This window comes from Danio aesculapii, chromosome 1 (genome assembly GCF_903798145.1).
Source record: "Danio aesculapii chromosome 1, fDanAes4.1, whole genome shotgun sequence".
NCBI classification, from domain to species: domain Eukaryota; kingdom Metazoa; phylum Chordata; class Actinopteri; order Cypriniformes; family Danionidae; genus Danio; species Danio aesculapii.
Genome location: NC_079435.1, coordinates 39,021,712 through 39,039,122, shown reverse-complemented (window position 1 = coordinate 39,039,122; position 17,411 = coordinate 39,021,712). Strand labels below are relative to the sequence as shown.

The following is a 17,411-nucleotide window of genomic DNA, read 5'->3' as shown; positions in this document are numbered from 1 at the left end:
ATTATGGATATTGTAAAGGCCAATTCAACAAAAAGAACAACAAGAAAAAGGAAAACCTCTTAAATCTCCTAAGTATTCTAATAATTTCACTGTATTCTTTAATAGTTATATTATTCAGCATTTAAATATTTCTATACTTATGTTAATGGTCTATAATGTAAATTTTTATTTTCATGTTATATGTGCGTTTCATTTAGGCAAATATCAGGTCTATTTTTAAAATGCTTAATAACTATTTTTAGTGAACATTTTTAGTTTACAGAGTTAGACAGAGTTATTGTTAGTGTACAGAGTTAGTGTACATTGTAATTTTTAAAAGCAACCACTCTCAATCATAACTGTGCTTCATCTGATTCTTAAATTTTCTCTGTAATCTTTTTAATTTCAACATTATAATACTATTTAGCCTGCTGTCATTTAATTCTTTTAGAATAACATGAATATGAAATATGGAATATTTAACCTACATACATTTTAGGGCTGCACAATATTGGAAAAATCTACCCATGCGATATTTTTTATTTGCAATATATATATTATATTATATATATATATATATATATATATATATATATATATATATATATATATATATATATATATATATATATATATATATATATATATATATATATATATATATATATATATATATATATATATTATATATATATATATATATATATATATATATATATATATATATATATATTATATATATATATATATATATATATATATATATATATATATATATATATATATTAATGTTAGATTAATTGGGATGATTCTGCAGTGGAAGCAGGGGTGTAGCTTATTAAATAAAAGTGAATAAGCAACCTATAAAATTTTTGGGGTCCCCCGATACATTTTTGTTGTGGTCTGTGCTATTAGCAGTGCATTTCTGTATTTAGATGTGTTGTGAGTATTTTCATGCATAACAATCTAAAAATATGATACAATTGAAAGAAAGTGTTTTATCATTTCCTAAATGTAAAAGTATTCATGTACAGTTACTGAATGATAAAAATAAAAATAATTCTATAAAATTTATCGTAGTTGTCGCTGATCAATGTCAATGATTGCATATTCGATGTGACTATTGCAAATGATCACATAGCAATATCTATGCTGAAACGATACATTAAATGCAACCCAATCCATTTCTTCTACGATTTTAATTCTATGTTTTAATGTGGAAGTCTAATTTATGTATTTGAGTATATCTTATTTAGAACTATCATGTATTGTTGATTGTTGAGCATTTTATTCTTTCTGTTGTTTTTAAATGTGCTTAATAAATAAATGAATGAATTTCATATGTGTTACATTTAGGCCTACTCAATGTGAAATAAAAGTAAACACTCTTGAAAGCTGTACTGCGTCTGGTTCTCAAATTGTATAAAGAAAACGTCCAGTGCTTTGTTTATTCAAGCTGCATTGTATGTATTGCAGTGTATTTGTGTGACATACAGACCGGCAGATGGCGCTCTGCTTTCGAAAGCTCAGAGCGAGATAAAGCGAGGTAGACATGAAATCGTGTGAGAAGAGAGAGCTGTCATGAAGTAGAACAGCTGGGGATTTAAAGGGACTGGACTGCGTGCCCACGATCACACTACACTGAGGTATTTCTAATCGATACGCATGACAGAATACACCCAGCGTGCAGAATAAGCTTCGTCTTGTTTTTACGGGTTCAGCGAAGAAGTTTGACAACGAGAGTAGAAGTGGACATTTAATATGGTCACTCTAGCAGCTAATGAGCTAACTGTAAATAAACCTAGCTGAGTACAGTAAACAGTATGATGCAAGCGATACAAAAAGCTTAACGCTGCGATTTTACACGTATATACTGCTTCTGAATATGTTTCTTTAATCAATATCCAGCAGGTATGTTTCGGTTTTATATCATTGTTTTATCAGCAGATTATGGGAGTGGGCCGCATTAAAAACTCATGCAACTAGACGTTGGTAAATAATACTCTCGGTCTTGACGCTTTTGTGCATTATTACTTATTTAAGGCGGAATTCATTTCACAAATATACTGAATTGTAAATTTCTTCATAATTGAAGATGCTGTAAATAAACACGGTTCGATGATGTCACTGACAGTGATCGCTATGATGAAATTGTACTCGGGTTCTTTCATTACACTGTTTATCAGGACACAACAGCATACTTATAATGGTTAGAAAGTTCGTCATATGCATTAAATGTGCTTTGCAAAACCCAGACTATAGTGCATATTTTATTGCATAGTGAAGACTTGTGAAGAGGAGTGTAATTGTACTTGGTGTGATCTGCAGGTCAAGCCTCTGGGAGGCAGGAGAGAGAGTGGTCAGCATGGCAGGTGTTGGGGCAAATGCCTCTGCTAACCCTGCCTGTAAAATCATGACCTTCAGACCCACTATGGAGGAGTTTAAGGACTTCAACCAGTACCTGGTGTATATGGAGTCTCAGGGAGCTCATCGTGCTGGTCTGGCCAAGGTTGGTACTGTATGGTTGTTTATTTCATGTAATTGATTGAAAAATGTGTAATTTATATACAATAAATTTACAATATAATCTAGATTATACAGTACAGAATTGTGTGTTTTGTTCTAAATATTCAGAAGCCCATTTAGGTGTAATTTACATCGAATGCAGATGATGATAATAATGATCAAAATAATAGTGATAATTATAATAATAAAAATTTGTAATCTATACAATTTGATCAAAATAAGATCTTTTTAAGTGTCTTGTGCTCATTGATATTTAAATTGCTGTTGTTACTTAATTATTAGTTATAAAACTGTTTAAGCAGTTATATATTATATATATTATATAATATTAAAGAAAATTTTCATTCATTTTCATTTCGGCTTAGTCCGTTTGTTAATTCGGGGTCCCCTCAGTGGAATGAACCACCAACTTATCCAGCACAAGTTTTACGCAGTGAATTCCCTTCCAGCTGCAACCCATCTCTGGGAAAGACATTTTTTTTCTGACATTTTTTATCAGTTGATATATAGTATGCAGAAAAAAATATAATTTCTACTTTGATGAAAATCAGAAATGTTCTTGAGCAAAAAATAATCAGCACCAAATTAAGATTTAAGTGTTAATGCGTTTACTACCATGAGCAAACAATGAACAATGCATTTATTACCATATTTATTAATCTTTGTTAATGAAAATAAAATAAAGTTGTTTATTATTAGTTAACTCCCAGTTCATTACTGTATGTGAAGGAGCATGAATTTAGATTTTAATAATGCATTAGTAATTGTTTTAATTTGTAAAAAATGCTCTACAAGTATTCTTCATCATTAGTTTATATTTAGTCATATTACTTTATTGTAAAGTGTGACCAGATGTTTCTTTTTACAAAAATATTTGAAATAATATTATATTGTTATAAAAAATCAAAAAGCAAAACAGCTGTTTATAGAAATGTATGCCTGAACAGGTGATTATTGGGAAATGTATTTTAATGTAATCTGATTCTCGTTTTAAATATGCTTTATACATTTTTAAAATCATTTAAAAAAACATTTAAAAATCATTACAGTTTTTTTTTCTTAGAAGAAAATACAATCAACAAAAATGTAATAAAATGTAAAAGCGTTTATAATTTCTACATCAAATCTTGATTATTTCCACAGGTAATTCCACCCAAGGGCTGGAAGCCACGTCGCAATTATGATGATATTGATGATTTTGTCATCCAAGCACCTATTCAGCAGATGGTAGCTGGCCAATCAGGACTCTTCACCCAGTACAACATCCAGAAGAAACCACTCACTGTGCAAGAATTCCGCAGACTGGCCAACAGTGACATGTAAGTGCTAAAAACAAGTGTGCATGTATACCTGGTTCAGAATATGTACATGCAGAATAGATTCAGTGCGTTGTATGCACATTCTTTAAAAATTTTTATCCTATTTTCAGTCATAAAAAATTAGTTTTTTATATACATTGTTGTTTTCTGCAACAATACAAACTGACTGCACACTGTATTAAGTTTCTCTGAATTATGGATTGACCATTGGAGATGTGTGATCCACCTCTCAGGTACTGTACACCGCGCTATCTGAACTATGAAGACCTGGAGAGGAAGTATTGGAAGAATCTGACATTCGTCTCGCCCATATATGGTGCTGATGTGAGCGGCACACTCTATGATGAGGTGAGCATGCAGATGGAGCACAGCTCTGCTTAACTAACATGAACTAATAATGAGCAACATCAATGTGTTTATTAATCTTAGTTAATCTTAAATTAGATTGTAAATTAGTTCACAGTGCATAATTAATGTTAACAGATACAACTTTAGATTTTTAAGAGAGTGCATTAGTAAATATTGGAACAGAAACCGAAATTGCTGCGGGAATGTTTAGCATTGTTGGTTCATGTTTAGGTGAAAGGTAACATGAAATTTTACTGTAAAGTGTTAAAGTTAAACTAAATACTGTGTTTATTCAATTAAAAAACATTTGAAGGCCTCATTTAATTTTTTAATGTAATTTGCCATAATGTTCGGTGCTTCCCACACATAGACTTTGCTTGGCCGGGCCTCCCAGGTATGTTAACAGCCATCCAAGTATATTTAGTGACACATTTTTTTTACTATTATTATTGTCATCCTTTTACACTTTTTTTTTTTGTAATTGCCTAATATAACCAAACATCCACGATCGATTAAGTAGTGGAAAATCTTCTCTCATTTACCCATGTCTTTCTGTAAGTTCGAGATCTGTCAACTCTCCCAAAGACAGTCTCACCTTCTCTACAGACCCACAGAGAATTTTTGGGACTTAAAAAATTTGTTCGGCCAGGTTTCTAAATCTCCTTAAACGTCTGGGATTCATCTTTTACTTTCGCTTTCTAAAACTCGCACACACAGTCGCGAGAGTGAGAGAAACATTCAGTAATTAATTTTTTTAATCTAATCGACTTGAAGACGACAAAATGACTGGTCTACACTGGATGCAAAATACATGTACACCATTAGTAATGGTTAATCAACGTATTTGCCTTTATTTAAATAACCTACTTGTTTTAATCTTGCGATTATGATCATTTTTAGAGATATTGACTGTTTTTATTCCTTTTTCTGTAATTTATTTATCGTTTGTTGATTATTTTATTAATTTAATGATGTTAATATTTTACATAAGCTATTTTATATACGTATCTAAAATGCTTTGCATTCAAGTTTGCTTTGGACTTGAGAGATAGAGATAGAGAGAAGCAGATTTTACTTGTCAGTGGGTGCACATGGCTCCTGAATAGCAAAAAAGTAAAAGAAATTGTGGATTTCTTTTTTATTTCAACAGTCTTTTTTACTTAGTGTTATAATAAATATATTTTGTTTGTCACATATACAGTAGTTAACTATTTATGTCATGTGGGTAAATATTGTGTTTCAAAGTGGCGGCTACCACCACAAGTATTTTTGATATTTATGATGATGATGATGATAATAATAATAGTTGCTGTTTTTATGAGTGTTTAATGTTAAAAGTGAATAGGAGTGTGTTTATTCAGTTTATTTAGTTACTCTTTTGCTTTAATTGAATTAATATTGTATTTTATTCATTTTCACTGCAACATGAGTCACTGTAGCACCTTGGCACTTTAAGGCCTGTTCACACCAAGAATGATAATTATAACAATAACTAAATAAGTGTCTATGCCAGTGATCAAGTTCTGTAATGCAAGATGGACTCTGTATTTCTGTATCTCTTTATTGTTATCATTGTAGTCATTGGCGTGACCAGGCATTTATTTGTGCTGGATACTGATGATAGTTCAGATGAGCCTCTTACCTCTCTCATCTCAGGACATTGAAGAGTGGAACATTGGCCACTTGAATTCAGTATTGGACGTGATCGAGGAGGACTGTGGTGTGTCCATCCAGGGAGTAAACACACCCTATCTCTACTTTGGCATGTGGAAAACCAGCTTCTCCTGGCACACGGAGGACATGGACCTCTACAGCATTAACTACCTGCACTTTGGCGAACCCAAATCCTGGTAGGGTTTTCTGTGTTTCTTCTGTATGCGCAGATCCAGATTTGGAGAAAAACGTAAATTGTAGTTTTATTTTTTCTTTTCTTTTCTTTTTTTAAATTAATGATTATATACATACAACAATTTACAGGTATGCCATCCCTCCAGAACATGGGAAGAGACTTGAGCGGCTTGCTATAGGTAATAAGTTTTACAGGAACAGGGAATTATTTTATTTATTTTTTGCTTTTATTACATCTAGTTAAATCTGCATATAATTATTTTCCTTGGTGTGATGAATGTGTGTTTGTCCTTAGGTTTCTTTCCAAACAGCTTTAAAAGCTGTGAGGCGTTCCTGAGACACAAGATGACACTGATATCCCCCTCTGTACTCAAGAAATACAGCATACCATTTGATAAGGCAATCTAGTCTTTTAGAATCAATTTTCTCAAACTATTTTAGTTTGAAGAATAATGTTGCAGTGTTTCAGTTTTTTTCCTTCTGTGTATTGACAATAAACTGATATATAATTACAGATAACACAGGAAGCGGGAGAGTTTATGATCACATTCCCTTATGGTTACCACGCTGGCTTCAACCATGGCTTCAACTGTGCTGAATCCACCAATTTTGCCAGTATCCGGTGGATTGATTATGGAAAACTGGCTACGCAGGTACTAAGAAGCACTTCATAATAGCTGTTGCTGTCCTCATTATAACATCTGGCCTATTTATAACTGGTATTTAGTTGTGTTTTAATAACTTGGATCACAAATCTAGGCACTGGAAAGTCATTTGAGAAATTAATTCTGAGATTTTTAAAATGCATCCCTATTTCTCACTTGAATGGATTCAGAGCTTAGTATTTAACTGCAGATGGTGCTGTATGATTTACAAACAGCCGTATTCTGATTGAATTCAATTCCTTACAAACAAGCGCCCCTCCTTACAATTACCATTCAACCTAAAATAATCATTAAAAAAGTTACAAAAGTCAACTTACATGGCCCAATGCTCTTCCTCACGGGCGGTTGCATGCAGGCTTGTGCACAGGCAGGGCTCAACCTGTGTAGAGCACACGCCCTTTGTTCTCTTGGATAATAAAGGCCCAGCAAAAATTAAGAAAATTACCCCTGGTCTTCAGTTCACGATCGTCCACCACCCCCTGGGTCATCACTTTGAGCACACGCAACTCGAAAGGTCTCTGTACGGTCCTGGTTGAATGTATGGGTAAAACTAGCCACAGCACCTGCTGTTAAACACTGAACTCAGAATCAATTCAAGAGGGTATAGTGGTGCATTTTGAAAATTGCAGAATTGATTTCTTAAACCATATCCCACAACAACTCATAGAAGCACATTCACAAGGGCCACAAATTTATCTGTTTTCACATTTGCATCTTTTTCTCTCTCTCTTTTTTTTAATCTTCATTTTACTGCTTTCCTAATTTCTTTGAGGGGAAGATGTATGTACTGTATGTGCCTGTTTCGATCTTTTAATTCATAATTCTTTTAAATTGTGAAATAATTTACATATGACCATAATTTGCATATGAATGAAATGAGATGGGCTGAATGGTGGCACAGTGGGTTGCACGATCGCCTCATAGCAAGAAGGTCGCTGGTTAGAGCCTCAGCTGGGTCAGTTGGCATTTCTGTGTGGAGTTTGCATGTTCTCCCCGTGTTGGCGTGGGTTTCCTCAGGGTGCTCCGGTTTCCCCCACAAGTCTAAAAACAGGCGCTATAGGTGAATTGGGTAAGATAAATTGTCCATAGTGTATGTGTGTGAATGTGGATGTTTCTCAGTGATGGGTTGCAGCTGGAAAGGCATTCGTTGTGTAAAACATATGCTGGATAAGTTGGCAGTTCATTTCGCTGTGGCGACTATTACTAAGGGACTAAGCTGAATAGGAATGAATGAATGAATGAATGAAATGAGACGATGGGAAATGTTTTAACTCTGAAAGTTGCAAATCTATACAGGAAGCTATTGCTTATCAGTACTAGTAGAGAACATTATGCTTTTTATGTTTTATTTGCCTACAAAACTTCAATGTGAACATATATCAATGTGACCCTTTTCACATTTCCAGGTTGCTCAGCAGCAGAAGTTGTCATATTTAGGCAAACTTAGAGAGCAGCGAATGGGAAAATGATGCAAAATGATATAATACACAGTATAGCTTTATAAATGTACATAATTTTTGTAAATCTAGATTATTTGCAAGAAATTAAACCCTCTAATGAAAAGGGTTCATAGAGCTTACGCTTTAAAGTGCCTGGTCAATAGGTAGAGAGAAAGCAGTCTTTTGTGGCTGTTTGAATGCATTCAATCACATGAATCTTTGCACTACAAAACCAATATGATTGAGTTCCTGGAAGTGGTTGAAAGTGGATGAGCTCAGTATATTCAAGTTTCTATTTACATCTGTATTTATCATTGCCCACTTCTGATAGATTAAACAAGTCATAGACAGGGCCTCTGGCATCTTCGTGTTACTTTACAGCTAGTGAACATTTGCCAATTTTCTTTTGTGAAATCTGTCCCCTTGCAGTGTACATGCAGTAAGGACATGGTGAAGATCTCCATGGATCCATTTGTTAGACGATTTCAGCCGGATCGATACGAGATGTGGACGCAAGGCAAAGATTCATGCTCCCTGGATCACACCCTGCCCACACCAAGCACTACACCAGAGCTGCAGAGCTGGCTCCAGAGACGGCGAAGGAAAACACCCTCGACCAGGTATTATCAAGGTTGAATTTTAAACTGACTCAAAAATATAAATTCTGTTATAGGAAAACAAATGAAGATATACTAAATAACTGCAGGTTAACTTTGCATATATATATATATATATATATATATATATATATATATATATATATATATATATATATATATATATATATATATATATATATATAATAACTTTAACTGTTAAAAGTTATTGGTTACTAGTTAATTAAAGTAATTAGCAACTGAGACATTATGATAACGAATAACTTCTGATTTTGATTGTACAATGTGCACCTTTTGTAAAGCTGGTTTAAAACAATAATTATTGTTAAAAGCGCTATACAAATATGCTTGAATTGAATATTGGAAGTTTCTGTCCCTTCATTAAAAGACAAATTAGCAGTTTACTACTAGTCTTCTGAAGAGACAACATGGAGACCCTTTTATTTACATATAAATATTGATCAGTGAACGTAAACGGACACCAACCATACCTGCTTGATGTGCAAGAATACAAAAGCAATTGAAGCTCAAACTGTGTAAACATCATCAGTTGAAGCATTGAATAAAAATTTTTATGATTTCAGATGCAATTTATGTTAATATATAAACGATATTTATTTATATAGCCCATTTAAAAAGCATCCAAATTTTAAAAAGATGCAGTAGAAAATAAAAAGGAAAGAGCACAAAATGTTTACATTCAAAAGAAATGATCATTTGGTGGAATTACCCTGATTTTTCAATCATATCAAATAGAACCATTTGTTGTAATTGATTCTCTATGAATATATCTTTCAAAAATATTTTCAAAATCTTTCATTCTGTAGCCAATCACTGCAGATTATTTTGACACAAAATCATGTTTACTGACAGACTGAATTCAATTATTCCTTTTTAAAATTGTGTTCTTTTTATTTATTTATTTTAATTTTTAAATCAGTCTCCATGCACCACGCGCATGCTCCAAACGACTGAAGACGGTGGACTCTGCACCGGTGAAAGGAAGCAGTCGGAGGAGTAGGTCAGCAGCCTTAACTACTAAAAACAAGGAAGAGGAAGAGGAAGAGGAAGACCTAGGGAAACACCAGAAAGAATCACAGTACTCAAGTGAATTAAAAGGCTAGTATATTATTATTTTGATTAGCTAGAAATGTATTAAACACACTGTTGAGATTTTTGCATTTGTTCTCCAATTTTGAAATACTTAGAAATAAGTTTGCACTTTATTTTCTGCAGCATTCATTCTGAAATATAGTCTCTTATCTGTTTGCACACTAACATTCAGCCACAAATACCATTTTTGTTTTTAAAAGATTTTTTGTTTTAAAAAGGACAGGAAATTATACATTTAAAAAAAATTTTTTTGCACCCCCTTGTGTCGATATTTGGTTAGTTTCCAGAAACTGTATAAACCAATCCTAAACTTTATGGTCCTTTAATTTGCTCTTTAGACCACAGGATATTTTTTCCAATATACTTTAATGTGCAAAATTTTTCCAATAGAATGCGATCAAATGCCTTGCAATAAAAAGACATATGTCAGTCATTTTAGTTTGACAACCTGGTAATAACTACAGGAAATAAACCCAAAGCATGTTTTCAGGGGTAATTCATTCTGAAATAATTGAGGAAATTAATGCCATTTCTTTTCTGCCAGAAAGTCTTAATGACCTCACATTCCCAGATACAGGGCAAAAAGGTTCCTTTATGTTTTTGGTATTTAGGGAGGTTGGGGTTAAACTTATTTAGTTTTTAATGTGTGACGTAAAACAGACTTAACTTCGGACGATTAGGTCAGATGTGACACTAAAGATATATAGGCCATTTTGGGCCATGTAAACAAAAAAAAATGGTCCCAAAGTATTTCCTGTTTAACATTTTTAATTTCTATAGCTTCCGAGAATCCAAAAAGAGCCTCATATTGATAAATAATGTTATGATATCTGTTTTAACTTTAAGTTCTGATTGAAATGTTTCTTGTTACAGTTATGAAATAGTTTGATAACAACCAGGAAATGCTCATGGGCCAATGACATGACCACATTGAAATGGTCTATAATGTTAAATAAGATCTATTTTCAAACAATGCATTATTATTATTATTATTATTAATTATCAATTTAAATTAATAGATTTGAAGTTTTTATGGTTAATGCAAATGTAGCTACCATAAAAGGGAAAGAAGAGTTTTGAAAAAAACTTTTAAAATAATATTACAGTTTTATTTTTACTGAATATGTCGGTTACCAGATTACAGAATAAATTTATCAAATGCAGAGTTGGTGATTGCATTTTTACTCCAGACCTTCAAAATAGTTTACAAACTTAAAGTCTGCTTGAACTGGATACTGCTGAGACTTTTATTTCAGTATTTTGACGAACTTCCGACTTTGTGCGCATCATTCCCTAACTGTAAGGAATACATAGTTAAGAATAGTGTGGCTGAAGCCATCAAACTAACTTCAACAGAGAAGGGCCACCACTGCAAATGCAGAAGCAAATGGTCAGACTTTGAAGATTATCAAAACAAACATTTTTAAACTTGCACAGATTCATTGTTCACCTAAAGAATAACAATGTGCAATATAAGCATTTCAACTTTACATTTCACGCAGACTTCAAGAATAGTGTTTAACACATAACACATCTGTTTATGTCTCAGAAGACCTGTTTTATTGTTTCCTGACACATCTTTCATCTGTTTTAGGGCTTGCTGGTCGACAAATGTGTGTTGTTAAAGTAACAAGAGTGGAGAGTGACTTGCTGGCCCAGTCTACAAGACAAGTCAAAGAAGCTTCCCCTGAGCGACTCTTTACCCCTACTCTCACCACCACATCCAGCCAAAATGACCCTGATGTGGGCCACAGAAGCTCCCAGACGTCTTTAATATTGGATGAAGGACAAGTATCCAAAAACACAAACTCCACCTCCCAGTCTGAGCCTGAATCAACCTCACAGAGTGACCTCACTGTGGACATGACTCTAGGCTCAGAAAGAACTGCTGAAAATGCTAATCAAACATTAAACTGTGAATCTGTCTCAGAAACCATTGCACCTATTCCTGTGACCCATTCACTTACACTCCACTCCACTGGTGCTACAGTTTTATTTTCAGAAAGTGATTCCCAACAAGCTAAAATTGAAACGGAAGAGACAGTCACTGATACCTTGACCGAGGACAGCATCGATTGCGGCACGTCAGCACTTTACAAGGAGCAAAGCTCAATCAGTCTAGACCCTGCTCTTCAGGGTTCAGAAACCTCCAAGAATAGAACAAACTCTGAAATCCAAACAATGCCATTTTGTGAAATGCCTCTTCTAATGCCCGAGCTCATAGAAGAGAGAGTCAATCCTCAGTGTCTCGCACCTGAAATGCCCTCGCTGACTCTCGCTATCCGACCGGACACCGCAAATCACCAACCTTACAACAGCGCACCCATCCTCCATTTGGAAAAATCTCACTCGCCTCCTGTTATAACAGATGAAGTGGGAGGTTGTTCTGAAAGGGCTTGTCCGGATTGGCCCTTCGTTGCACCAAAAGAAGGTGCGAGCCAATCGCATAACTCAATCTCAGACACCTTCATAGCAAAACCAACATCTGCTTCCTTGGCTCCACAATGGGGGCTGCCAGAGGAGTCCAAACAAGAAGTAAATGAACACAAATGCACATCTACAGACCAGAACACTCAACATGGGTCCATTTCACAGTGTACAATCCCTACTCGCAGTATTTTGCAAAGTTCTGCAACAACACACATGGACTTTATAGACTCTAAAATGATTGAAGGAGTAGGCAAAGAAACTTCTCGATGTCTCGAAGAGCAGTCCAGCTCTCTCACGTCCTCCCAGAGCAACTTCGCAGAGTCCAAACCCTACACAATCTGGAAAAACCTCAGCTCCGATAACCCTGCGGTGCTCATCGAGAGTTTGCAGCCTGAGTTGGTAGTAGGTCTTACCGCAGACTATGCTCATGATTCGTTACCTTACACTATGTGGTCAGAGTCGGGATGCCAACAAGAAAAGTTCTCAGATTCTCCAAACTCTTCACCTCACACCCAGACCTGGACTAACCTGGAGCCCATTCCCATGCAGTGTTCTGATGCAGAAGTGTCTGAAAACGCACCCTCAGATCTAAAGCAGGAGAACGAGGAGGTGGAACTGGCTGAAGCTTGCGAGCTGAATGAGCAAACAGGCTCTCAGGAACCTCAGGAGGGAGAGTTTAAAATTCAGGAGTATTACAGAAGTGTGAAGTCAGAACACGATGGGTCTGTGAGCGACTCTGATTCGTGCGAATCAGGAGATAAGGGTGCTGACAGCAGCAGTGAATCCAGTGAAGAGAACCCCATGAGTGATCCAGAGTATGTGGAAACGGGTCTGGAACCAGGGGAAGTCTGTACAGTGAGTTCTGGTGATACACTGTGACAATCAATGCATTCTATGTTCTGTATTGTTCTTGGCGTCTGTTCTGCCCAGCGTTATGACAAGACATTGGGACCCGCTTTATATTAAGTGTCTTTAAAAACTCTGTACTAAATTTTAAGGTGATGATACACGGAGCAACTTTTAAAGCAATGTTGCCTGGCAACTCTTGGCAATGTTGACATCAACGGGCAACCAGACACAGGGCAACTATTTAGCGCAACGGACATTTCTTCAATACCTTTCATTCAAACCACCATCAACACTGCTTATTAATAAAGCTAATATAATGAATGCATGACAAGGACAAAGACCTACATAAATGGATCCTAAATTGCTTACTACAACTTCAAATTGGACAGCTTTTGCCATTGTAAGCATTAAATTACATAAAAGTCCTGTTTTGTGTTGACATATGACAGCTTACAGGTAATTGTAAAAAACTTAAGGTATAATAATGCTCTTTTCCTCGCTCTACTGCCGCTGAGCAACCACCATTTTGTTTGAATTTTTTGCTTCAACCCAGCAAGCATTTTTTGTTTTTAAAAGATGTCTAATAGACGTCTAAACATGGTCGTCTTGGCTAAAACAAGGGTTTGGGCTGTCAGTGAAAATCTAATAGATGTCTAAGAATAGGCCAAAACTGGACTAGTCATCAAATAAACAGAAATGAATGACTACACACTGTCTAATCTATATATTTAACGACTAGTCTAATTTTGGGCTGTTCTTGGATGTCTATTAGATTTTCACTGACAGCCCAATTTTAGCCTTATTTTAGCCAAGCTGTCCATGTTTAGATGTCTAATAGATAAAAAGTCAGTCGTTGTTGATTGGCTGCTTGAATTTTGATTTGGAGAATCTTGTTGTCTATTCTCAAGAGGGAAAATTGCCAAGCAACATTGTTCTTAAAGTTGCCCAGTGTATCATCAGCTTTACATTGTTTGATACAATTCACTTACTGTGTAATTACATGTACAGATATGCATGTAAAGTTCTGTAAATACATTTGTAACTGCACTGTTGATTCGGAGTACCATATAATGGTAATTAAGGGCATTTAATATAAAGTGGGACCAGACTTTTTGCTTTGTTTTTGCTCTTTGTTTGGTTTTAATGCTATGTGGATGAACCCGTCCACAGTTTTGCTGGTCAAACTTTTTACTTGTATTTTTAGTACTAGATGTTTTGATTGGTCTTACTTTGGGCTTAAAGATATGAGTTTATTTTTATATATATTATATATTATTATCATTAATAATAGTAGTAGTATAAATTAAATAGGAGTGGGCAAGTTTGGACAAATACTACAATTTATAAATGTGGGGTCAGGAAGATTTTTATTAATTGTATTATGCTATTAAACTGTAAATTTAGCTGTAGATGTACTTATGTTTTATATATTTTTAAATACAATTTATTGTTGTGACGACGAAGCTGTTTTTTTAGCGATCATTACTCAGTGTAACATGATCCTAAAAATGATTTTAGAATGCTAATTTGGTAAATATTGTTCGGGATTTTAATATTTATTTATTTATTTTTGTTAAATAGAGAGTTCAAAAGAACAGCATTTGTTTCATTTGACATTTTATTTGTGTGTAACAGTTGTTTGTGTTTGACTTTAAATCAATTGGATGCATCAGCTGAATTAAAGTAATAATTAAAACTATTAAACTCTTGCCAACATCACTTTTTGAATGGTAATGTATACTAACTTGCCTCTGTTGTGAATCATTTGCGAGAAAACATTTTCTATAAACATAAATAGTTTTTTTTTTTTTTACTTAAATTCTGATCACACCTTTATGCCTTGTAAACAAACGGTTCCAAAGCTTTAATAAATGTACACATAATTTATATACTCTCATAATAAAAGTATAGGAACAGAATGAAACTTTTTTTTGGAAAGTGTGCTGTTTTTCTCACTTTTTTTTTTTTTTTTTTTTGCTCTGACAGTATCATATGCAAACGGTTAAGAAGACAGCCAAGAGTTGGCGTCACCCCCTCAGAAAACCCACAGCGAGAGCAGTACCCAGTGCTGTCAAACAGCAGGCTGCCAGCGATGATGGTGGATGTTTAATGGATTTAATTGTATTATGAGCATGAAAAAACCCTGCAGTTAAGGATAGGAATTGAATGAAACTCCACTGTTGGTTTTATCAATGTGCTTTTTAAAATAGTATGTGCCATTGCAACTGTGTCCTCAATGTGTGTTTGACTGTCATCTTTACCAAATGATGTCACAGATCGAAATTACACCAATAATTTTTGTCTGTGGTATATATAAAAATCACTTTCAAAATAAACCTTCTGTCACCATTTACTCTTCTCATTGCTTACCTTTAAAAATGTGTTGGCTTTTGAAATGCAAATATATATATTTATATTGAAATCTGAGGGATTTTTGTGCCTTCTTTTAAAGTCTCTTAACAGAAAACTCGTATTCTTTCAAATGAAGTGATCATAAAAAATTATATACATGAATCGAAAGACATCTGAAGTGTTCTGAAACTATTTCTAGTTCTTGCACATGTACTTAAGTTTCAAATGATCAAATTTATTGTTTTTTAACATTGTTTGCAGAAGAATGTTTATGTGTGACTAAAATTCTAATTTCAAAATTTCTCTACTTTAGATCTCTGCCTAGCCAAGCAATCATGTCATAAGAACATAAGAATTCCTGAAATAATCTGCTTGATTTTATATCTATATATATATATATATATATATATATATATATATATATATATATATATATATATATATATATATATATATATATTATTATTAAATGTAATAATAATGTAATTATTATTATTATTAGTCTTTTTTTACATATTAGGAAGTAGAGTTTCAATGGAGGAGCAGAAATCGTTCAGATAAAACAATTATCTCAATTTTTTAAATTCATATGAGATTGGACTGTCAATGAGTAAATGATGACTGAATTTTCATTTTGACGTGAACAGAGCCTTTGAATATTAATTATGTACACATTCAGACTGATGGATATGAATGGTCTTTGGCTGTTGTTTTTTTTGATGGCTCAACATGCACAATTACAGATTTAGAAAGCTGTCAAGTTAAGAAAAAAAAATATATATAAATAATTATTAGATAAAGGGATAGTAAAAATGTACCCATCATTTGCTCACCCTCAAGTGATTCTATGAATCTCTTTTTTCTGTTGAACATAAACCAGATATAGTAAAAGGATGTTGAAAAAAAGCCAACAGTATCTGGATGCAACCTTGATGATGCAGGCTGAGACTGCATGTCTCAGTGATGCAATGTCAGACACAATGCACTCAATGGAGCTAGTGACGTCACTGTGAGGGGTAGGGTTAGGAGTGGGGTTAGGTGAGCGCATTAAAAAGCATTGGATGAAGCTCAGATTGCAGTGTACTAGGTCTGCATCCAGACCCCTCATAAAAAAGCAGCCACTGACATCCATAGGAACGAAAAGTACTATGGAAGTCAATGGCTTCAACAGAAGAAACGAGCACAAAGAGGTTCAGAACAAATGAAAAATGAGTAAATGATTACAGAATTTTCATTTTTTGGGTGAACTATACCTTTAAAATGTTACATTGACAGCCCTAGAGTAAATATTTATTTGTGTGTGTGTGTGTCTCAGAGGTTATAGAGGAGTGTGCGAGTGAAGAAGATGAGCCAGAAACTGAGGAATGGGCAAAACCATTAGTGCATCTCTGGCAACACAGAAAAGCCCATTTTCAATATGAACGAGAATACAACACGACCGCAGCAAAAAGCGCTCCACACTGTGCTGTCTGCACTCTTTTCATGCCGTACTATCAGGTACCATGTGTAGTCAGATACTAGGTTAACTGATATAGCATATGTGCTTTTTTCTATTATAAGTCTTTTATATTTTTCTCTCACAGCCTGAGAACTTGGAGGAGAGAAGGCCTGAGGTCTCAATGGGGTCATGTTTCCTGGATGCAGGCTCAAGATCACGACCTCTGATCCCTGAAATTTGCTTTGCGTACCAGGAGGGCCCGTGCCCCTTGAACACACTACTGGAGGAAGACGGATCCAGCCCTCTTGTGGTCTGCAGCAGCTGCTGTGTTCAAGTTCATGCCAGTATGTCACTGAGATTACTCAACAACACATTTAACACAATCATGATTTCCTGGCAGGGGACCCCTTTCACAAAATACTATTAAATATTTATTCATGCTATCATTAAAAAAGTTTGGGGTCTTTTTTTAAAAAAAATTCACACCA

At 34.5% G+C, this 17,411-nt stretch overlaps 1 protein-coding gene across 1 annotated transcript in view; it reads left to right on the top strand.

Annotated features, from left to right (window-relative positions):
• Window positions 1-1,539: 1,539 nt before the first annotated feature.
• Window positions 1,540-17,411, top strand: part of kdm4c (lysine (K)-specific demethylase 4C) — a 31,788-nt gene continuing 15,916 nt past the window's right edge. The window contains exons 1-14 of the mRNA XM_056460127.1: window positions 1,540-1,625; window positions 2,308-2,488; window positions 3,649-3,824; window positions 4,058-4,172; window positions 5,829-6,022; window positions 6,150-6,199; window positions 6,316-6,419; window positions 6,536-6,673; window positions 8,554-8,744; window positions 9,682-9,860; window positions 11,449-13,139; window positions 15,120-15,231; window positions 16,801-16,982; window positions 17,069-17,267. Of these exons, the coding sequence (XP_056316102.1) occupies window positions 2,345-2,488; window positions 3,649-3,824; window positions 4,058-4,172; window positions 5,829-6,022; window positions 6,150-6,199; window positions 6,316-6,419; window positions 6,536-6,673; window positions 8,554-8,744; window positions 9,682-9,860; window positions 11,449-13,139; window positions 15,120-15,231; window positions 16,801-16,982; window positions 17,069-17,267 (3,475 nt within the window). The 5' untranslated portion in view covers window positions 1,540-1,625; window positions 2,308-2,344. The remainder of the gene's footprint in view (window positions 1,626-2,307; window positions 2,489-3,648; window positions 3,825-4,057; window positions 4,173-5,828; window positions 6,023-6,149; window positions 6,200-6,315; window positions 6,420-6,535; window positions 6,674-8,553; window positions 8,745-9,681; window positions 9,861-11,448; window positions 13,140-15,119; window positions 15,232-16,800; window positions 16,983-17,068; window positions 17,268-17,411) is intronic.